Genomic DNA, 23,894 nt, shown 5'->3' with positions numbered 1-23,894 from the left:
TCTCTGATTCAGAAAAGGGCAAGTGTATATAGTTTTTTTCTCATTCATCTACTTATTTCTATGTCACCATGAATGAACTTTATCATTATTCAGATAGATAAAAACTCTAGTTCAGTGATTTCCCAAACTTGTCTTCTTCACATTGGAATCACCTATGGAACCCGGCAAACTACTGATGCCTTGTGTCCCTCCCTTCCCCCTACTTAGATTGTGATTTAATTGGTCTGGGGGTATGGTCTGGGCTTTAGAATTTTTAAAAGATCCCTAGGTGATTCTAAAGTGCAGACTAGTTTGGGAACCACTGCTCTAACTGATTTAAGCAGATCTGGCCACTGGGCAACTTTTGACTTTGTTTTGCATAAATATTTGGATAAATATATAAATAAGGGGATGACTATTTTGATTTAAGAATCTTGCACTTTAAACCTAAGTTCTTACTAGAATGTAAGCTCCATAAAAACAGGTACGTGTCTATATTTTCTTCACCGTTCTCTCTTTAGCGTTTAGAACAATACCTGGCATATATTGCAAGCTTAAATATTTGTTGAATGAGTGAATGAGCCTGTCAGTCTCTAGTAAGCTGAGAGTATGCATTTACCAGTGGTCTGAGATAAGCAGTGGGGTGGTAGTAAAGAGCCCAGCCCCTAGAATCTGACTGCCTGGGCTTGAGTCATGACTTTGTCACTTACTAGCTGTGTGACCGGAAGCAAGTACTTCTCTGTGCCTCAGTTTCCTCATTTGTAAAATGGGGGTAATAGAATCTATTTCATGAGGTTGTTGGGGGCTAACTGAGTTAATAACGCAAAGCGCTTAGAACGGTGCCTGGTGCATAACAGCGTTGGGTGAGTTTTAGCTACTGTAGAATTTAAGAAGCCCTGGATTCTCTGCAGTTTGGGTAATTTGTCTACAGAATACTGTTTGAGGACTGAGATAGAATAATGGAATCAGCTGCATTTGATGTAATTAAAGAAGGCTTGACAATGTGATTTTTGGGTCAGTTTAATGAGGTATAATTTACATACAATAAACTGTATCCATTTATAAGTGAAACATGTTTCGATGAGTTTTGACAGATTTATTTATTGGTTTATAGTATTTATTATGAAACAGCCTCCACAACCAAGATACAGAAAATTTTCATCTCCCTAAAAAGTTTCCTTATGCTCCTTTGCAGTCTGTCCCTCGCAGCACCACCACGCTTTGCATTTTCTACAATTTTATATGAACACGTTCATACATTATGTCCTCTTTTGTGTCTAACTTCTTTCACTCAGCACAATGATTTTGATATTTATCCATGTTATTTCATGTATCAGTAGTTCATTCCTTTTTAATGCCAAGTAGTGTTTTGTTATGTGAATATAACATATTTGTCTATCCATTCACCTGTAATGGACATTTGGGTTGTTTCCAGTTTTGATGATTGTGAATAAAGCTGCTATAAACATTTTTGTACAAGTCTTTGTGTAGACATGTTTTCATTTATTTTTTGGTAAATCCCTCGCAGTGGGATTGCTGGGTTGTATGGTGTATCTAACTATTCAAGAAACTGCGAGACAGTTTTAAAGGAGGTGAATATTCAGCAGGATTTCCAAAGAGGGTGTGTTAGTTATCTATTGTTGCATAACAAATTACCAGAAATTTAGCAACTTAAAACAATATGCGTTTATTATGGCACGGTTTCCATGGGTCAGGAATCTGGGCACAGCTTAGGTGGGTCATCTGTTTCAGGGTCTCTTATCGGCAGCAGTCAAACAGGCTGAAATCTCATCTCAATGCTTGACTGAAGAAGGAACTGCTTCCAAGCTCACTTGGTTGTTGGCAGAATTTACTTCCTCAAGGGATGTGTTAAGGGCCTTGATTTTTTACTTGCTGTTTGCTGGAGGCTGCTCTCAGTTCCTTGCCATCTGGCCTCTCCAACATGGCAAGCTGAGAAGGCAATAGAGAGAGTTTTCTAGGGAGATGGAAGTCACAATCTTTTATAACCTAATCATGAAAGTGACATCCCATTCCCTTCCCATGTTCTGTTGGTTAGAAGCAAGTCACTAGGCCAGCCCACACTCAGGAGGGAGGATAATACACAAGGTCGTGAATATCAGAAGGCTGGAATGATTGATGGTCATCTTAGAAGTCCATGTATCACAGAAGGTATGGCTTAGTGCCAGGCTGGGACTAGGTAGCACATTACAGGGGGTGAGAAAGGAGCTTGTGAAATTTTCTTTACCTTCCCCCTATCAAACTGTATCTCTTTCTTCCCTCTCTCTTTCACATCACCCTCTCTCCCCTTCAAGAACAGAGATGTAAAGGTCATTCCCACAGTGAGATTTTAATCTTGAGTATTTTTTTTGACAAATTCAAATAAGGCCTCTCCCTGAATCATTTTGTGTTTATACATGTATTTTTTAAAAACATTTTGTTACGGAAATTGAGACAGATACAAAAGTAGAATACTATCCTGAACCGCCGTGTACCTTTCACCCAGCTTCAACAGTTTATTTTTTACCAGTCTTGTTTGTATAATTTACATACAGTAAAGTGCACTCATTTTAAGTGTACAGTTTTCATTCTGGCAGATGTGTATATCCCCACAATCAAAATATAGAACATTTTAACTCCAAAGGTACATTGGCCCCTTTGTAATTAATCCCCACCCTAGTTCCAGGCAAGTACACATCTGGTTTCTATTACTGAGGTTAGTTTTGCCTGTTCTAGAATGGCATAGAAATGTCTGGATCCTTTTGATCACCATGAAGTTTTTGAGATTCATCCATGTTGTTGGATATATAGTAATTCAGAGTTTTTCAACTTTGGCACTGAGGACATTTTGGGCTGGATAATTTGTTTTGGAGACTGTCCTGTGCTTTGTAAGATATTTAGCAGCGTCCCTGACTTCTATCCACTAGATGTTATTGGCACTCTCCTTCCCGGTTGGAAGAATCAAAAATGTCTCCAGACATTACCAGATGTCCCCTTGGGGACAAAATCTTCTCCTTCCACTGGTTAAGAACTTTTAATAGTTGATCCTTTTTATTGTTGGGCAGTATTCTATTGTAGGGATATACTACAATTTATCCATTTACTAATTGATGGACATTTAGGTTGTTTCCAGATTACTTTCAGTTTGAGGCTATTATAAATAGAGTTGCTGTTAACTTTCATAGGCAAGTCTTTGTGTAGACATGTTTTCATTTATTTGGGGTAAATACCTAGGAGTGAGATTTCTGGGTCCTATGGTAAGTATATACTTAACTTTATAAGAAGCTGACAAATTGTACCTTTTTACATTCCCGCCAATATGAGAATTCCAGTTGCTCTACATCCTTGCCTACATTTGATATTTTTTAATTTTAGCCATTATGGTAGGTGTGTTATTTCTTTGTGGCTTTAATTTCCATTTTCCTGATTGATAATGTTGAGCATCTTTTCATGTGCTTACTGTAAAGTGTCTTTCAAGTCTTTTGCGCCCCACAAAAAAATCTATTGCCCATTTTTAGTTGGGTGGTTTGTCTTATTTTTGAGTTTCCTTTGGCTTTTTCCCTATGTATGTATAAATATACAGACACAATAAGAAAATTGAAATAATGAATACAGTTTTATATACTTTTTAAAATATGAGCATTTCTAATGATGTTAAATATTTTTGGAAACATGAATTTTAATGCAGAAGCAATATTCAAGTACATTTAAATTGTTTACCCACTTCTGTTATTGTTGAACCATGAGCTAGCTTCCCATTTTTTACTGTTAATAATATTTTGATGAACATCTTTGTATATAAATTTTTAATCATGTATTTTGTGTGTGTGTGTATTTTTTTTAAATTTGAGGTCATAATAGTTTACATCGTGAAATTTCAGTTGTACATTATTTCTTGTCTGTCACCACGTAGGTGCTCCCCTTCACCCCCTGTGTCCACCCCCTTACCCCCTTCCCCTGGTAACCACTGAACTGTTTTCTTTGTCTATGTGCTTGTTTATATTCCACATATGAGTGAAATCATCTGGTGTTTGTCGTTCTCAGTCTGGCTTATTTCACTAAGCATAATTCCCTCCAGGTCTTTCCATGTTATTGCAAGTAGGATGAATTCATCTTTTTTTCTGGCTGAGTAGCATTGTATTGTATATATATACCACATCTTCTTTATCTAATCATCAGTCGATGGGCACTTGGATAGTTTCCTTGTCTTGGCTGTTGTGAATAGTGCTGTGATGAATGTAGGGGTGCATGTGTTACTTTGGATTGTTGATTTCAAGTTGTTTGGGTAGATAGCCAGTAGTGGGATAGCTGGATCGTATGGTAGTTCTATTTTTAGTTTTTTGAGGAATCTCCATATTGTTTTCCAGAGTGGCTGCATCAGTTTGCATTCCCACCAGCAGTGGATGAGGGTTCCCTTCTCTCCACACCCTAACATTTATTATTTTTAGTCTTAGTGGTTATAGCCATTTTAACAGGTGTAAGGTGGTATCTTAGTAGTTTTGATTTGCATTTCCCTGATGATTAGTGATGTTGAACATCTTTTCATGTGTTTATTGGCCATCTATATCTTTTTTGGAAAAATGTCTGTTTGTATCCTCTGCCCATTTTTTGATTGGGCTGTTTATTTGTTTGTTGTTCAGTTGTGTGAGTTCCTTATATAGTATGGAGATTAATCCCTTATCGGGTATATGATTTACAAAAATTTTCTCCCAATTGGTGGTTGTCTTTTAATTTTGATCCTAGTTTCTTTTGCCCTGTGGAAGTTCATTAGTCTGATGAACTCTCACTTGTTTATTTTTTGTTTCCCTTGTCTGAGAAGACATGGTATTCGAAAAGATCCTCTTAAATTTGATGTCAAAGAGTGTACTACTGATATTATCTTCCAGGAGTTGTATGGTTTCAGCACTTATCTTCAAGTCTTTGATCCATTTTGAGTTTATTTTTGTGCATGGCATTAGATAATGGTCTACTTTCATTCTTTTGCATGTGGCTGTCTAGTTTTCTCAACACCATTTATTGAAGAAACTGTCTTTTCTCCATTGTATGTTTTTGGCACCTTTGTGAAAGATTAGCTATCCACATATGTGCAGTTTTATTTCTGGGCTTTCAGTTCTGTTCCACTGATCTGTGTGCCTGTTTTTGTACCAGTACCATGCTGTTTTGATTACTGTGGCTGTGTAATGCATTTTGATGTCAGGGATTGTGATGCCTCCAGCTTTATTCTTTTTTCTCAGTATTGCTTTAGCAATTCAGGGTCTTTGGTTCCCCCAAATGAATTTTAGGATTCTTTGCTCTATTTCTGTGAAGAGTGTCATTGGAATTCTGATTGGGATTGCATTGAATCTATAGATTGCTTTGAGTAGTATGGACATTTTTAACTATGTTTATTCTTCCAATCCATGTGCATGGAATCTCTTTCCATCTCTTTATGTCATTATCTTTTTCTTAAATAATGTCTTATCGTTTTCATTGTATAAGTACTTTGCCTCCTTAGTTAAATTTATTCCTAGGTACCTTAGACTATTTTTTGCAATTGTAAATGGAATTGTATTCTTGAGTTCTCTTTCTGTAAGTTCGTTATTAGAGTACAGAAATGCAACTGATTTTGTAAGTTGATTTTGTACCCCACAGCTTTACTGTAGTTGTTAATTATTTCCAACAGTTTTCTGATGGATTCTCTAGGGTTTTCTATATATAAGATCATGTCATCTGCAAACAGTGAGAGTTTCACTTCTTCACTCCCTATTTGGATTCCTTTTATTCCTTTCTCTTGCCTAATTCCTCTGGCCAAAACGTCCAGAATTATGTTGAGTAAGAGTAGTGATAGTGGGCATCCTTGTCTTGTTCCTGTTCTCAGAGGGATGGCGTTCAGTTTTTCCTCATTGAGTATGATGTTAGCTATGGGCTTGTCATATATGGCCTTTATTATGTTGAGGTAATTTCCTTCTATCTCCATTTTGTTAAGAGTTTTTATCATAAATGGCTGTTGGTTCTTCTCAAATGCTTTCTCTGCATCTGTTGAGATGATCATGTGGGTTTTATTCCTCATTTTGTTAATGTGGTATATCACATTGATTGATTTGCAGATGTTAAACCATCCCTGTGTCCTTGGAATAAACCCCACTTGATCATGATGTATGATCTTTTTGATGTATTGCTGTATATGGGTTGCCAATATTTTGTTGAGGATTTTTCTTTTTAAAGATTTTATTTTTCCTTTTTCTCCCCAAAGTCCCCTGGTACATAGTTGTATATTTTTAGTTGTGGGTCCTTCTAGTTGTGGTATGTGGGATGCCACCTCAGCATAGCTTGAGGAGTGCTACCATGTCTGTGCCCAGGATCTGAACCGGTGAAACCCTGGGCTGCAAAAGCAGAGCACTCGAACTTAACCACTCGGCCATGGGGCCTGCCACACTCTCTTTGCTTGTCTTATTCTGAAGTCTACTTTGTCTAAGTATTGCAACACCTTTCTTTTGTTTGCCATTAGTTTGGAGTATCATCTGTCACCCCTTCACTCTGAGCCGGTGTTTGTCACTGGAGCTGAGATGTGTTTCCTGGAGGCAGCGTATTGTTGGGTCTTGTTCTTTAATCCATCTTGTCATTCTGTGTCTTTTGATTGGAGAATTCAACCCATTTACGTTTATGGTGATTATCGATATATGAGGGTTTAATGCTGTCATTTTATCACTCATTTTCCTGTTCTCCTGCATTTCCTTTGTTTTTTGTCTTGTGTATTTTGGTCTACCAGTCGAGTTATGTAGTGTTTTATGTTGTGTTTCTTTGTTTTCTCCTTATTTATTATTTGTGTCTCTGTTCTGCTTTTTTGTTTAGTGGTTATCCTGAGGTTTGTATTCAAGATCTCATGGATAAGATAGTCCCTTTTCTGATGGCCTCCTATTTCCTTAGACTAAACCGATTCAATCTCTTTCTTCTTCCCCTCCTCAGTCATTTTTCTCACATCTTATTCCATTCTTGTGTTATGAGTTTGTGGTTAAAATGACAAGATTATCTTTGTTTTTGGTGTTTCCCTTCCCTTTGTCTTTAATGCTATACTTGAGTATTTGCTATCCTGCTCTGATTCTGTCTACCTATTTAACTCCTTACTCCATGCTTTGTAACCCTTTTCTCCCTTTTTTTTTCTTTTTCAGGTATGAATGCCTTCTTGAGGATTTCTGGGGGCGGGGGGGCTGTGTATCACAGCTACGAACTCTCTTAGCTTATGTTTGTCTGGGAAAGTTTTTATTTCTCCATCATATCTGAAGGCTATTTTCGCTGGATAGAGTATTCTTGGCTGAAAGTTTTTGTCCTTCAATGATTTGAATGTGTCATTCCAGTTTCTCCTAGTCTGTAAGGTTTCTGCAGAGAAATGCACTGAAAACCTGATGGGGGTTCCTTTGTACGTTATTTTCTTCTGCCTTGCTGCCCTTAATATTCTTTCTTTGTCATTCTCTTTTACCAATTTCACTACTATATCCCTTGCAGTAGGTCTTTTTACATTGACATGTTTAGGAGATCTGGCAGCCTCTTCCACATGTATTTCCTTCCCCAGGTTTTGGAAATTCTCTGCTATTATTTCTTTGAACAATCTTTCTACTCCGTTCTCCTTCTCTTCTCCTTCTTGAATACCTATAGTTCTTATGTTGCATTTCCTAATTGAGTTGGCTATTTCTTGGAGACTTTCTTCATTTGGTTTTAGTTTTAGTTCTCTCTCCTCTATCTGGATCATTTTAACATGTCTATCTTCGATTATGCTGATACGCTCCTCTGTGGTGTCTGCTCGAGTGTTCAGGGAATCCATATTTTGTTTTATCTCTTCCATTGTGTCTTTCATCTCTAATATTTCTGATTGATTCTTCTTTATAGTTTCAATCTCTTGTGTGAAGTAACTCCTGAACTCATTGAATTGTTTCTCTGCATTCTCTTTTATGTCATTGAGTTTTTTGATGATAGCTGTTTTGAATGCTTTGTCATTTAGATTACATATTCCTGCATCCTCAGGACTGATTTCTGGGTACTTGTCATTTTCTCTCTGATCTGGAGATCTAATAGAGTGTTTGATATTGCCAGAGGCTCTGTTTTTTCACATCCTGGCATTATTAGGTCGCAGTTACCACCTATCGCCACTGGGTAGGGGTCAAGAGTCCCATATTCTGAGCCATCTGCTTTCAGGTGAAATCCTAGGGGTTAGAGCCGCCTGAGCGGCTGGGTGGAGGGGCACTTTCTCCTGCGTGCTCTTGGAGTTTTCTCCCTCTGCTCTCCTGGGATGTTGGTTTGATGAGGTCACCCCTTGCAAAAGCTTTTGTCATGGTAGAGGGCTTCCCTCTAGGCTGCAAGGGCCCTAGGGAGTCCTTGATGTCCCTGAAAACAAACGTCCCGTCCTTCTAGGAGGCCTCCCGCATCCAGATCACAGTCTTTAGGGGAGGGAGCAAAGATTTCTCTTACCCTGTTCCACGTCCGAGGGGGGCTCCAGCCTCTCTGCCCTCTGGTGTATGGCTGCATGGATCTCTCCAACATTTTTTGTGTTGAGTTTGGATGTCCTCTGTTGGAGTATGAATGTTTTTTCATTGTATATTGGAGGGGAAGATTTCTGAGAGACCTCACTCTGCCATGATGCTGACATCACCCCCTAACCACATCTTTGATTATTTCATTAGATTAGAGTCCTAGATGTTAAGATGTTAAGGAGATGAACAGTTTTAAGAAAAATGTGAATGTTAATCCATTTCATTATACCTTTGCCACAATTGAGTATTTTGTTTTAAGAATCTTTGCCAGCTTGATGTTGGAAGAAAGGCATATTTCATTTTGTTCTTCTTTATTACTTATGAAACGTAACAGACGTTTCATTTATTTATTGATGATCTTTATTTCTGATTTTATGAATTGTCTATTTTGGGGGTCAGTTTTTCTGTTGGGATGATGTTTTCCTTAATTTTTAACAGTGCTTTAAATATTAAGTTTGTTAACCTTTTGTTATTTACAAATATAATCCTGAACATGTATTTTGCCTTTTACTCCTGTCTACTTTGACCTGCAAAATAATAATGTAATTATATAATGAAATCTATATTTTGCTTTAGCTTTTCAGTTCATGAGCTGATAAGTATGTTTGTTTTTGTTTTTTGATGAGGAAGATTGTCCCTGAGCAAACATCTGTGCCAATCTTCCTCTATTTTGTGTGTGGGACATTGCCACAGCATGGCTTGAGGAGAAGTGTGTAAGTCCACGCCCAAGATCTGAACCCATGAACCTTGGGCTGCTGAAGCAGAACCTGCAAACTTATCTACTATGCCACCGGGCTGGTCCTGATCAATATGTTTGAATATGTAACCAGTATATGATTGTAGTATTATGATTTTATTTTTTTATTTAAGTTTAACTCATTAGCCAGAATTTTTGAGTACACATTGTTGCTATGGTCTGAAAGTTTGCCCCCCCCCCCCAAATTCATATGTTGAAATCCTATTGTCCAATGTGATGGTATTAGGAGGTGGGCCTTTTGGGAGGTGCTTAGGTCTTGCGAGTGGAGTCCTCATGAATGGGATTAGTGCTCTTAGAAGAGAAAACACAAAGAGCTCCCTAGCCCCTTCCACCATGTGAGAACACAGCAAAAAGTCAACAGTCTACATCTTAGAAGAGCATCTTTACCAGAACCTGACCATACTGGCACAGTGATCTTGGACTTCTCAGCCTCCAAAACTGTGAGAAATAAATTTTTGTTGTTTACAAGCCACCAGGTCTGTGGTATTTTGTTATAGCAGCTCAAACAGACTAAGACAATTGTGAAGTGAAAATTTAATAAAAATTTTTCCAAATGTTCAACCAATTTGTCCCAAACTATGAAACAAAATCACCCCCCAAGAAATAGGGCACAACATTTATTCATAGATGTGAAATAAATAAAAAGAAAAATCACCCACAACAACCCACAAGATGAAAGACAGTATTTGCAAATCATATATCTGATAAGGGATTTGTATCTAAAATATATCAAGAACTCCTACAACTCAATGATAAAGACAAATATCCCAATTAAAAAATTGGCAAAGGAGGGGCTGGCCCCGTGGCCGAGTAGTTAAGTTCGCGCACTCTGCTGCAGGTGGCCCAGCCTTTCGTTGGTTCAAATCCTGGGCGAGGACATGGCACTGCTCATCTAAACCACGCTGGGGCAGCATCCCACATGCCACAGCTAGAAGGACCCACAACGAAGTATATACAACTATGTACCAGGGGGCTTTGGGGAGAAAAAGGAAAAAAATAAAATCTAAAAAAAAAATTGGCAACGGATTTGAATAGATATTTCTCCAAAGAAATTATGCCACTGGCCGATAAACATATGAAAATATGCTCAACACCATTAGCTGTCGGGAAATGCAAATCAAAACCACAATGAGATACCACTTCACACCCACTAGCATGGCCATAATCAGAAAGATAATAACAAGTGTGGCTGGGGATGTAGAGAAATTGGAACCCTTATACACTGCTTGTGGGAATGTAAAATGGTGACTGCTTTGGAAAATAGTCTGGCAATTTCTCAGAAGGTTAACTAGAGAGATAACATATTACCCAGCTATATTGTATATACTAGATGTATATTACCCAGGCGAGTGTGTGTGTATATATATATATATATATATATATATTCACCCAGGAGAAAGGAAAACATATGTCCACACAAAAACTTGTACACAAATATTCATAGAAGCATTTTTCATAATAGTGAAAAGTGGAAACAACCCAAATATCTCTCAGCTGATGAATGAATAGGTAAATAAATTGTGATATTTCCATTCAAAGGGATATTATTTGGTAATTTAAAAAATGAAATATTGTTATTTGCTACAACACCTTGAAAAAATTATGCTAAGTGAAAGAAGGCGGTCACAAAAGACCACTATTGTGTGGTTCCCATTATATGAGATATCTAGAATAGAACAGTGCTCCTTGACCTAGTCTAAAACTCTCTTAATAGGGGGTTTAACTCATTAAATTAATGATAGAACATATTAGCAAAATTCTTCATAGTACTCATGATGATGATGATGGCTAATAATAGTTCATCTTTATTTTGTACCTTATAGATCTTCCTTTTCACAAATTACTTTTTAAAAGTAGCATTTGGTGCTAATCGTATTTATAACAATTATTTAAATTTAGCCCTATGTTTAACTGATTTCATCTCTTTCTTCCTATTCTCAAGGTCTTTTGTTTTGGTTAATTATTATTCAGATAATATTTTTTTGAAAAGTACTTGATTGGTATACTTTCATCTGAAAATATCTTTATGTTGATTTTACACTGAGTGATAACTTGGCCAGGGAGGAGGCAGAATTATTAGGTCACATTATTTTCCACTCCTAATTCTTTATTACTTTGCCATTGTCTTCTGGTCTCGCAAAGCAGAAATCTGAGGCCAGCCTGATTTCTGTTCTGCCTGGCTGTATTGTTGTTGTTGTTGTTTGAGGAAGATTAGCCCTGAGCTAATATCTGCTGCCAATCCTCCTCTTTTTGCTGAGAAAGACTGGCCCTGAGCTAACATCCGTGCCCATCTTCCTCTACTTTATATGTGGGACACCTACCACAGCATGGCTTGCCAAGTAGTGCCATGTCCGCACCTGGGATCCAAACTGGCGAACCCCGGGCCACCGAAGCGCAACGTGCGCACTTAACTGCTGAGCCACTGGGCTGGCCCCACTGTATGGTTGTATCTCAAGCCCCATTTCTGCTCTTTGACAGAAAAGTCATGTATGAGTCCAAGAGTTCTTTGAGCAGCAGTCCTAGTTTCCAATGCTGTTAATAACTTTGACTCTCAGTGTTTCCTAAAGCATACCAATGAAAAATCAGGGTGAAGGTGATGATAGAAATGAACCAGGCATTGTCAGGTCCCCTCCATTTTAACTCCCAGCTTTGGGTTAACTTTTTGAAAGGAGGAAGATGAAAGAAGAGTAGAGAACAACCACTAGTGGAAGAAGGAAGAGTTAAAGATCTTGCACCAAATGATTTCCAGTTTCTCGGGGAAATATAACACCAAAGCCAAATAGCCAAGGTTTAAAATAGTCATAGTGTCCCTACATCTGGAAAGTATGTTAGCCCCTCATTTTCTACATGATAACATGGAAGCTAAGAAGGGTTTAAGAGACTCCAAGGTCACAGACATAGAAGAAAACAAGCTGGAACTCAGGGTGGTATAGTTCACTTTTAGATTCCGTATGTTTTCTTTGATTTTTTCACCAACAGTACAATCTTATATCACTTATGTTAAAAACAAAAAATTTTAAAGAAACAACCAAAGTTTATAATAAGCAAAAGAAAAGAAAAAGCTTTTGTTTCTTCTTCATTGCTTTCTTGGGGCAAATTCTTAAGCCACATTCCCTACCGGACTCGGTTACCTCATCTAAAGGCAAATTAAATAATGTGTGAAAAGTGTGGTTCTAAACTTTGGCTGCATATTAGAACCACCTGGATAGTGTTTAAATACTCAAGGCTCAGGCCACAGGACAGACCTAGTATGACCCAGGCATTATTATTTTTAAAAGTTTCCCAAATAATTACAATGTGTAGCCAAAGTTGAGAGCCACTGTTCTTTCAAAGCATATACTCGTTTGATCTCAGGTATTCTGACCTCAGTCATTTTGGAGTAGTTAGGGCAGTTCTAATTAGTGAGTATTGGCCTGAAATAGACTGGATCGCTTGATTCTGATGTTCCCACTAATTGTGCACTGTGTATGAGTTGGGCAGAGTCACCCTGGTGAGAAGAAAGTTTGGTATATGGTGGAAGGAGCACTGAACTTGAGGCTAGTCAAGATTTAGTCCTGATCCTGCCGCAATCTTAGTCTGTAACTGCAGTCAAGCCACAATACCACTGTCTAGGTTTCTTTGAGAGTGGAGGAGTTAGACTAATTATTTGTAAATTCCTTTCTAGCTCTTAAACTTCAAGTTTGTGAGCCAGAGTGGGTGAGGGAGAGGCAGCTGGTGAACTTTGTGTACCTGAAGAATAGGTGAGCAAGGGAGACCATGATACTGATAAGAGCATTGTTGAAGGAGCCAACTGTGGGATGGGAGGGGAGTGAATGGGGAGGAACAGTGTTTGTGTGAACAACAGAGTGTGGAGGTAAGGGAGGGTGGGGTGTGACAGGGTTGGGGGACAAGTGTGGGAGACTAGCCTAAGGGAATATTTTTGGAGGTGGTAGCAGTGGCTCAGTACCTGGTAATGATGTGGTCCAGGTTCTTATCTTACTGGCAGACGACTCATGGGGGAAATATGGTCAGAGGAGCTCCCCTCAAGACAAGGAGATAGAAAGCAGAGGATATTTTTGTTGTTGCATGTCTGCGATGGGCTAAGGGTAGAAATATTATAATTACTGCTAAGGGTTTAAGAGGGTGGTAGTTAGCTGGCTTTTGTTTTCAATAGATAGTACATTTACATGGTTCAAAAATCAAAACATTATAAAACAGATATACAGTGAGAAGTCTTGATCCCACCCTCAGCTCCCGTGGGTCTTATTTATACTACCCTCCCCCGCAACTTTTTGATTTGAAAAATTTCAAATATACAGAAAAGTTGAGAAAATAATATAATGATATTTTACTGTATCATCTGTCTATCTACCAGTCTGTCTTTGCTGAATACTTTGAAAATAAGTTGCAGACATTATGACACTTTATCCCTAAATATTTCAGCATGTGTCTCCTAAGAATAAGGGCATTCTCTACATAATCACAAATAACATTACCACACCCAAGAAAAATTTTGTGTGTGTATGAGGAAGATTGGCCCTGAGCTAACATCTGTGCCCATCTTCCTCTATTTTATGTGGAATGCCACCACAGTGTGGCTTGACAAGTGGTGCTAGGTCCGCACCCAGGATCCAAACCCAGGATCCAAACCTGTGAAACCAGGGCTGCCGAAGCAGAGTGCACGAACTTAACCACCACACCACCGGGATGGTCCACAAGAAAAAATTTTTTAATGCCCTAGTATCTTCTGTTACTCACTTCACATTCAGTTTTTCCTAACTATCTAAAAATTATTTTATAGCTGTTTTATTCAAAACAGGTCTAAGTAATGTTCGTGCATTGCATTTGGTTGTTATGTCTCTTCAGTCTTTTTTAATCTAGAACTATATCCTACCCCTAATCTTTCCCCCAAGATTTTGGGTTTTGAAGAGGTCAGATCAGTTTTGTGATAGCAAGTCCCACATTCTAGATATGATTATTTCTTCATGTGATCAATTACTACTACTTCTAATTTTTTTCTTGTAAAAATTTCTGTTGTAATTTTTCTTGTTGCTCTATCCCCTGAATTTCCTATAAGGGAGAAATTAGGTTTAAAGACTTGTTTAGACATTTTTGGTAATAACGCAGCACAGATGATGCCTTGGACTTCAGGTTACATCACATCAGGAGGCATAAATGACAGATCTCATTCTAATTGTTGCTGAGTTTGATCACTGGGTTAAGCTGGTGACTGTTAGATATCTCCAATGCAAATGTACTCGTTTTTCTCTTTGCAATTAGGAAGTAATCTGTGGAATAATCCTTTGGCACCGTGGGAATCTTCTGTGCCCCAGCAGTTTTCACCAAATGATTTTTAGCATCCTTTGATCATCTTTGCCAGAATCATTTATTTCATTGGAGGTTGCAAAATGGTGATTTTTAAAAATTCTTCCTTTTCTTCTACATTTATTAACTGGGATTCTTCTGTAAAGGAGAGCTTTCCCTCTCTACTGAGGATGAACCCTTCTAAAAAGACAAAGTAAATTGCTTAATTCTTTCTCTTTAATTGTCAATCTTTAGAGTGAGGAGTTGATGTAGTAGTCATCTCAAGTGGTGGCAGATGACAGCCTTTTTTATACTCTCTCTCTCTCTTTGAGCTATTACTATGGATTCATGGATTCTTATTTATTCATATTATTATCAACTTTAGTCATTATTATTTTTGATACTCAAATTTGCCGGTAGGAAACCATTCAGACTGGCTTCTGTGTCCTTGTGACATGCTCCCCATTGGTCTGAGTACTTCTTTGCCTTCTGGTATAACATGATTTTTTTAAAGTTTACCTTGAAGATAACCATTTTTAATGGTTTCTTGTATTTCTTTCTAGACTACTATAATACTAGCATATATAAAATATTTTTTCTCCTCTTTTCCCACAGAAAGTAGCATACTGTGGTCCTTGTTTTACTCCCTGTTTTTTCCACTCAACAGTACATCTCGGACATCTTTCCATATGAGTACATAGCAAGCATCCTTATTCTGTCTGCATTTCACTTTTATTGGACACACTTAATTTAATCAATCTCTGTTGATGTACATCTGGATAATTTCCTATCTTGCTATTACAAACAATACTTTAGTGAATAACCTTGTATATATGTCCTGCTGTATGGGGGCAGGTGTATCTGTAAGGATCACCAGGCAGAAGTGAGATTGCTGGGTGAATGGTATATATAATTGTAATTTTGACAGATCTTACTTAATTGCTGATGTTACAGCAGTTTGCACTACTGCTAGCAATGAATGAGAATACCTTTTTTCCCGTACTTTGCCAAGACAATATGTTATCACATTTTTGGATTTTTGCTAATCTGATGAGTGAAAAAAATTTTTTTCTTCTTACATAGTAGGTTGAACATCTTTTCATATATTTAAAGTTCATTTGTAGTTCCTTTTCTGTGAATTTTCTGATGATATCCTATATCCATTTTTGGACATAATAATTTGTCCAAATTGTTTTATTTTATATATCTATATATATACAGACATATACATACACACACCTATAAATATGTTTTTTTCTATAATATGTTTATATGTTGGAGATTTGCTCTTTTATCCATGATACAGTTGCAAATATTTTTTCTTACTTTGTCTTTTTTTCCCTTTTTTACTTATGGTGTTTTTTTTGCCTTGCAGAATTCTTTGACTTTTATGTATTTGAATTTATCAGTCTTGTCTTTTATGGCTTTAGATTTTGGATCATAGTTAGAAAAATCTTTCCACTCCAAGGTTATGAACATTTCTTCTGTACTTTCATTTAATACTTGTAGGGTTTCATTTGTTACATTAAAGTTTGGGGTCCATTTGGAGTTATCTCAATATGAGGTATAGCTCTAATCTTATTTTTTTTCCTAGATGGCTACCTAAGTCCCAATTAGTGAAAAATCCATTTTTCCCCACCTTTAATGAGACACTAAAATTTCATATACGTTTCGATCAGTTTTTGGAATTTCTGATCTGTTCCATTGGTTTCTCATATATGCCAGTACTACACAGCTTTAATTATTGAGACTTTATGTTTTGACATCTCATAGGACTCATCCCTTTCACTACTCTTATTTTTCAGAGTTTTCCAGACTCTTCTTACTTGTTTCCATATGAATTTTAGAGTAAGCTTATCTATTTAAAAAAAGAAGTTGGCATTTTTATTGAGATTGTTAAGTTATAAATGAGGGAGAATGGATATTTATGAATCTTTTTCTCCAAGAATTTGGTGTGTCATTCTATTTGTTCAGGTTTTTTTTTGTATTTGTATACTTCATTAGTGTTTTTAAATTTTCTTCTTATAGCTCTACATTTCTTTTTAATTCGCTCCTCGATATTTAATCTTCTTTGTTGCTATTGTAAATGAGATCTTTTTTCCACCTACTGCTGATTGATTGCATATGTAATAAAAGCTATTGTTTTCTGTATATTAATTTTGTACCATACTACTTTGCTGAATTTTCTTTTTTTTTTTTTTAAGATTGGCACCTGGGCTAACAACTGTTGCCAATCTTTTTTTTTTTTCTGCTTTATCTCCCCAAATCCCCGCTGCACACAGTTGTATATCTTAGTTGCAGGTCCTTCTAGTTATGGGATGTGGGACGCCGTCTTAACGTGGCCTGACGAGCGGTGCCATGTCCGCGCCCAGGATCCAAACCCTGGGCCGCCGCAGCGGAGCGCGCGAACTTAACCACTCCGCCACGGAGCCGGCCCCTGAATTTTCTTAATTTTGCTGTTTTCCTGGTTGATTTTCTAAGATTTTCAAGAACACAATTATATCATCTGCAAATAGTGGTAGTTTTACATCCTTCTTTCCAATTTTTATACCTTTGTTACTCTTGTTTAATTTCACTGACTTTATACCTCTAGTGTAATATTTAGTGATACATCATAGGTATCTATCTTCTTCCCAACTGTAGGTGACAAATACCTCTAGTCTTGCCCCATTAAGCAAGCTGCTGACTGTTGGGCTGAAGAGATATGTTTTGTCATGTTAAGGAAATGTTGTATAGTCCTGTTTGAGGTTTTTTTTGTTTTGTTTTTTTAATCAAGAAGGGTTGTTGTTGGGGCCAGCCCATGGCCGAGTAGTTAAGTTTGCGTGCTCCGCTTTGGCGGCCCAGGGTTTCCCCGGTTCGGATCCTGGGCATGGACATGGCACTGTTCATCAAGCCATGCTGAGGCGGCGTCCCACATGCCACACCTAGAAGGACCCACAACTAAAAACACACAACTATGTACCAGGGGGCTTTGGGAGAAAAAGGAAAAATAAAATCTTTACCCAAAAAACCCACAAAAAACAAAAAAACAAGAAGGGTTGTTGCATTTTATCAAATGACTTTTTAATATCTGTGGTGATGATCAGATGACTTCATACCTTACTTTACTGATACTGAGCCTTCCTTGCATTCCTAGAACAGATTCCACTTGATCATGATGCATTATTATTCTTTTAATGTACTGTTGTATTCTATTTAAAGTTTGATTTAGAATCTTGCATCAGTGTAAGAGAGATTGAGCAATATAGGAGAGATTGATCTGTAGCTTTCTGCCTGCAGTTTGTATCAGCATTTGATATTCATGTTATATGTGCTTCATAAGGAGAATTGGGATGTTCTCTTTCTTTTTGTGGAAAGTTTTTTTGTTTCTTTTGCATTCAAAAAGAACAGTTTCAGATCACTAGACTTATTTGCTCTCTAAAAGATTAATAGTGTTTCCATTAAATCTGTGTGTGGTACTTTTGGGGGCATCATATTTACATAGATGTGTCTCTATGGTCCTTTAATTTCCTTTGTTTCTATGGCTTCCTTTTTATTTTATATATTTGGACTTTCTTCCTTTTTACTTAGTAGATTAAGTAGTGGTTTAACTATTTTATTGATTTTTCCCCCAGTGTACCAATTGTTGGATTTACTAATTCTGCTGTTTTTCTGTTTTCTGATTAATTTCTGCTTTTATCTGTATTAATTCTTTAGTTTTGCTTTCTTTCAGTTCACTTTATTGGATTTTTTCCTAACTTTTTGAATCAGATGTTTAACTCATTTCTTTCTCTTTTTTTTCTGGGGTAGGTATTTATGGCTGTGAATTTTCTTCTTTACTGTTTGGCTGTATTCTTTAGGTTCCAATATGTAGTATTTTCCTAGGTATAATTTTCTAGAAATTTTGCAATTTCGATTTCTTTTTTAACCCCAGTGCAAGGGTTTTGTTGTTGTTGTAAGGCAGAAAGGCCTTTGTTTCCTGATTTTATCTTAGATTTATAATTTCAGTGCGTTGGCATCAGGGTATTTGACTATCCTATTGTTACTTTTTGGGTTTATTGATATAGTCTTTATGGCCTTTCTTAAAGGTTAATTTTTATTAATATTTCATGGAGACTTAAAAAAATTGGCGTTTTCTTGAATTAAAAAAAATTAAGGGATAGTTTTTTCCCTAATAATTATTTATTAATACCTAGTACATATATCCATCTAAAATTTTGAGATTTATAAAATCAATATTTGGCAATAATGTGAAACTATAATAGCCAAGTTAATAATATCAGTCTACGATGTCTTTTAAGTAGGAAATTTTTTCTGAAGCATGCCAAAATTAGGCTCTTTTCATTTATAATTTCTATATGTACATTTAAGAATACTTTAGAACTTAAATTGAAAATTTGATGAAAAATAAAATGTCTATATATTATAGATAAAACAGGTAAATTAAATCTATACTTGATGAATGAATTTTCAATGAATTTTGAAATCTCTTAGAAGAAAGGGGTCTTGTATTTAGTGTGTGTACAAAATATTTTGGTTTTGGTTCCAAGTATCTGCCAACAGGGCAGCATGATGTTAATTCATTTTAATTTGACATAAAGGTATATATATGGAGGGCTCTAAGGCTTAAGCTCCCAGTTTTATGATTCTTCAGTGAAGCTGGTATATGTCCCTGAATTTTGCTTCTGTACTCTCTGAATGCTTGTTGATAAGTGGTTTAAGATCTTAGAAAAAAGATATTCTTTCTAGACATAATGAAAACTGATTTTTAAGTCTGCAGATGTCTAAGTTGATTTTATAACTTGTGATATTTGCATTGATTTCTGTTGCAAGGATAGATCACCTCTGTAATTTCTGTATAGTATTGTAACTTTATTTTTCCTTTTTTTTTAGAATTTTTATCTGGCTGCTACCTTGAAATACAGGCCCTAAAAATGCCAGCTTGTTTGGACTTAGAAGATTACCTGGATAAATGATAAAAATTAAGAAAGACATTTTGGTGAGTGAAATCTTATGTGAGAGAGTGGATACAGCTCAACTTAATTCCAAGCAATGGAATGACTCTACCAAAGTTATACAGCAAATAAAAAATTCTGTTGCCTTCATCATTTGGCATTTTGTTGAAGAAGATAGTCCTTCAGGCAGTTCTGGGAGACATCAGCATATTTAATGAAACTGAAACTTCACTAAGTTGAGTGCCTTCTCTTCCTCTGAGTTAAGACCTTCGTCCCTTTTTCTTTCTCTCAGGGAGTCCACAGACCTCTGAAGAGGCAGATCATAACATTTAAATGCATTTTAAATATTTGATCTCCTCCAGCACACACCAAACCTAGCATAGTTGACTTGGGCCTCGTGTTGTACTGATCAGTCATGTGAGTCTTACCCGGATTGTCAGACTTAATTAGAAATTGAAAACTGATGCCGTGTGGGCCATATGCAACTGCAATGTGTTTCATTTTGCCCATAGAGTATTTTCCAAAAATGTGAATCTATTTCAGAATCTGGAGATTTCACTAAATATATGGATTTTAGTCTTTTCTTAAAATTCAGAGTATCTCTTATTCCTGGGCCTGCACAACTCATCCCATCCCTCCAAAAACAAAGTCGTAAGCTGGAGCAAAGTAGTGGCTGCTCAGCGTAGAAGGGTATGCAAGTTTCCCATTGCCCAGACCGTTCCTACGTATGTGCAAATGCATTCAGTATCCAGTGTTGTTCTCTTATTTGTTTTACTTGCCTGACCCCTGTAGGTATGTGAGTTTGTGATTTCTGATGTAGATAACACTGTCTTGCCTTTTGCTTAAATGGCAGCCAAGACAGATAATCTGAATAGCCTGTGACAGTCTTCTACCCATTATTCAGCTACCTGCACCAGTCCTTTCTCTTCAGATTTATATATTTAAATATTTATATAAATATAATTTATATATTTATAAGTTTATTATAAATTTAATGTATTATAGTTTTTATATATTATATATAAATATATATTTATATTAAATTCAAAGAAACCATACTTTGAGTTTTGATCTTTTCCCAGGCTAGTGATATGCAATATGCTCTTCTCTCCTGATACTGGACAGTGGCAGTGACTGTAGCTCCTAGTCAGCCACGCAATCATGAGGGTAAACAACTGATATATTTACAACCATTCTGTACCCATACAGCCATTCTGTTTTTCACTTTCAGTCCAGTATTCAGTAAATTACATGAGATAGTCAACACTTTATTCTAGGCTTTGCTTTAAATGATTTTGCCCAACTGTAGGCTAATGTAAGTGTTCTGAGCACATTTAAGTCAGGCTAGGCTAAGCTACAATGTTCAGTAGGTTAGGTGTATTAAATACATTTTCAACTTACAATATTTTCAACTTAGGCTGGGTTTATTGGGGTGTAACTCCATCATAAGTCGAGAAGGATCTGTATATATTTATATATCTTACATATATATTTATATATTTAAATCTGAAGAGAAAGGACTGGTGTAGGTAGCTGAATATATATATGATATACAAATTTATATATTTATAAATAAATATATATTTAAATATATTTATTGTATGGTTATATGTTTGTTTATTTATTTTTGCTGAGGAAGATTCACCCTGAGCTACCATCTGTTGCCAATCTTCCTCTTTTTCTTTTTGCTTGAGGAAGATTCACTCTTTGCTAACATCTCTGCTAATCTTGCTGTGTTTTGTATGTGGGTCACTGCCGTAGCATGGCCACAGATGAATGATGTAGGTCCGCTCCCGGGAACTGAACCTGGGCCACTGAAGCAGAGTATGCCAAACTTAACCACTAGGCTATGGGGCTGTCCCCTGTTTGTGTATTTTTAGTCCTACTGTGATTTGAAAGATGTTCATAAGTAAGCTTCTAAGCCTTCCTGATGTCTGCTGGAGTTTTACCTTGGAGCAATGCTATGTTGCTGATATGCTTGCTTTTTCTTTCTTTTTTTTTTTTTTTAACTTTTTTTTTTATTGAGATCATATTAGCTTATAACATTATATAAATTGCAGGTGTACATAACTATATTTCAGTTTCTGTATAGACTACATCATGTTCACCACAGATAGTCTAGTTTTTAATCCATTACCATACATATATACTCCTTTAACCCTTTCATCTTCCCCTCATCCCCTTTTCCTCTGGTAATCACTAATTTGTTCTCCTTATCTGTGTATGTGTTTATCTTCCACATATGAGTGAAAGCATATGGTATTTGTCTTTCTCTGTCTGACTTATTTTGCTTAGCATAATACCCTCAAGGTCCATCCATGTTATCATAAATGGCACAATTTTGTCTTTTTTTATGGATGAGTAATAGACTTTTGTGTATATATACCACATCTTCTTTATCCATTCATCTGTTGATGGGTATTTGGGTTGCTTCTATGTTTTGGTTATCATGAATAACACTGGGAAGAACATAGGTGTGCATAAATTTTTTTGAATTGTTGATTTTATGTTCTTTGACAAATAGTGGTGGGGTAGCTGGATCATATGGTATTTCTATTTTTAATTTTTTGAGAAATCTGCCTACTGTTTTCCATAGTGGCAGCAGCAGTTTGCTTTCCCACCAGCAGTATATGGGAGTTCCCATTTCTCCACAACCCCTCCAACACTTATTATTTCTTGTCTTGTTAATTATAGCCATTCTGATGGATGTGAGGTGATATCTTTCTGTAATTTTTATTTGCATTTCCCTAATAATTAGTGATGTAAAACATCTTAATGTTCCTGTTGGCCATCTGTATATCTTCTCTGGAAAAATATCTGTTCATATCCACTGCCCATTTTTTGATTGGGTTTTTCTTTTTTTGTTGTTGAGTTGTATGAGTTCTTTATATATTTTGGAGATTAACCCCTGACTGGATGTATGATTTGCAAATATTTTCTCCCAGTTGGTGGGTTGTTTTTTCGTTTTGTTGATGGTTTCCTTTGCTATGCAGAAGCTTTTCAGTCTGATGTGGTCCCATTTGTTTATTTTTTCTTTTGTTTCCCTTGCCTGAGTAGACATGGTATTTGAAAAGATACTGCTAAGACTCACGTCAGAGAGTGTGCGCCTGCATTTTCTTCTAGGAGTTTTATGGTTTCAGGTCTTACATTCAACTCTTTAATCCATTTTGAGTTAATTTTTTTGTATTGTGTAAGATTATGGTTTACTTTCGTTCTTTTGCATGTGCCTGTCCAGTTTTCCCAGCACCTTTTCTTGAAGAGCCTTTCCTTTTTCCATTGTATGTTCTTGGCTCCTTTGTCAAACATTAGCTGTCCATAGATGTGTGGTTTTATTTCTGGGCTTTCAATTCTGTTCCATTAATGTGTGTGTCTGTTTTTGTGCCAATACCATGCTGTTTTAATTACTATAACTTTGTAGTATATTTTGAATTCAAGGAGTGTGGCACTTCCAACTTTGTTCTTTTTTATCAGGTTTGTTTTGGCTATTCAGGGTCTTATGTTGTTCCATATAAATTTTAGGATTCTTTGTTCTGTTTCCACGAAGAATGGATTGGGATTCTGATTGGGATTGAATCTGTAGGTTGCTTTAGGTAAGGTGAATATTTTAACTTATATTTTTTGTTCTTCTAATCCATGAGCATGGAGTATCTTTCCATTTGTTTATATCTTCTTTGATTTATTTCAATAATGTCTTACAGTTTTCACTGTATAGGTCTTTCATCTCCATGGTTAAATTTATTCCTAGGTATTTGATTCTTTTTGTTGCGATTGTAAATGGGATTGTATTCTTGATTTCTTTTTCTGCTAATTTGTTATTAGTATATAGAAATACAACTGATTTTTTTATGTTGGTTTTGTACCCTGCAACTTTTCTGTATTTGTTGATTATTTCTAATAGTTTTTTGGTGGATTCTTTAGGGTTTTCTATGAATAGAATCATGTCATCCACAAATAGTGACTGTTTTCCATCTGCCTTTCCAATTTGGATCCCTTTTATTTCTTTTTCTTGCCTAATTGCTCTGGCTAAAACTTCCAGTACTATGTTGAATAAGAATGGTGAGACTGGGCAACCTTGTCTTTTTCCTGTTCTCAGAGGGATGGCTTTCACTTTTTCACTGTTGAGGAGGATGTTGGCTGTGGGTTTGTCATATATGGCCTTTATTATATAGAGGTACTTTCCTTTTATACACATTTTATTGAGGGTTTTATCATAAATGGACGTTGGATCTTGTCAGATGCTTTCTCTCTATCTATTGAGATGATTATGTGATTTTTATTCTTCATTTTGTTAATGTGGTGTATCACATTGATTGATTTGCAGATGCTGAACCATCCCTGCTTCCCTGGAATAAATCCCACTTGATCCTGTTAACTTTTTAATATGAACAATTTCAAACAATGTAAAATTATAGTACAAATAGAAGTATAATGAACACCGAT

The 23,894-nt window shown here is 36.4% G+C and overlaps 1 protein-coding gene across 33 annotated transcripts in view; it reads left to right on the top strand.

The window, feature by feature from the left end:
• Positions 1-23,894, top strand: part of NCOA6 (nuclear receptor coactivator 6) — a 102,952-nt gene that overhangs the window by 17,672 nt on the left and 61,386 nt on the right. For 19 of the 33 annotated variants that reach the window (XM_070247355.1, XM_070247358.1, XM_070247353.1 and 16 more), the window contains one exon: positions 19,393-19,498. Coding sequence is in view for 12 of the 33 variants with exons in the window: in XM_070247342.1 (XP_070103443.1) it covers positions 19,472-19,498; positions 22,974-23,044 (98 nt within the window). In the remaining 21 variants the exon portion in view is untranslated. Of the gene's footprint in view, positions 1-12,901; positions 12,978-19,392; positions 19,499-22,973; positions 23,045-23,894 lie in introns of all 33 variants that reach the window. The other 14 variants (XM_070247345.1, XM_070247347.1, XM_070247362.1 and 11 more) reach the window with 3 other exon arrangements.

This window comes from Equus caballus, chromosome 22, assembly GCF_041296265.1.
Source record: "Equus caballus isolate H_3958 breed thoroughbred chromosome 22, TB-T2T, whole genome shotgun sequence".
Taxonomy (NCBI): Eukaryota; Metazoa; Chordata; class Mammalia; order Perissodactyla; family Equidae; genus Equus; species Equus caballus.
This window is presented reverse-complemented; position numbering and strand designations above follow the sequence as displayed.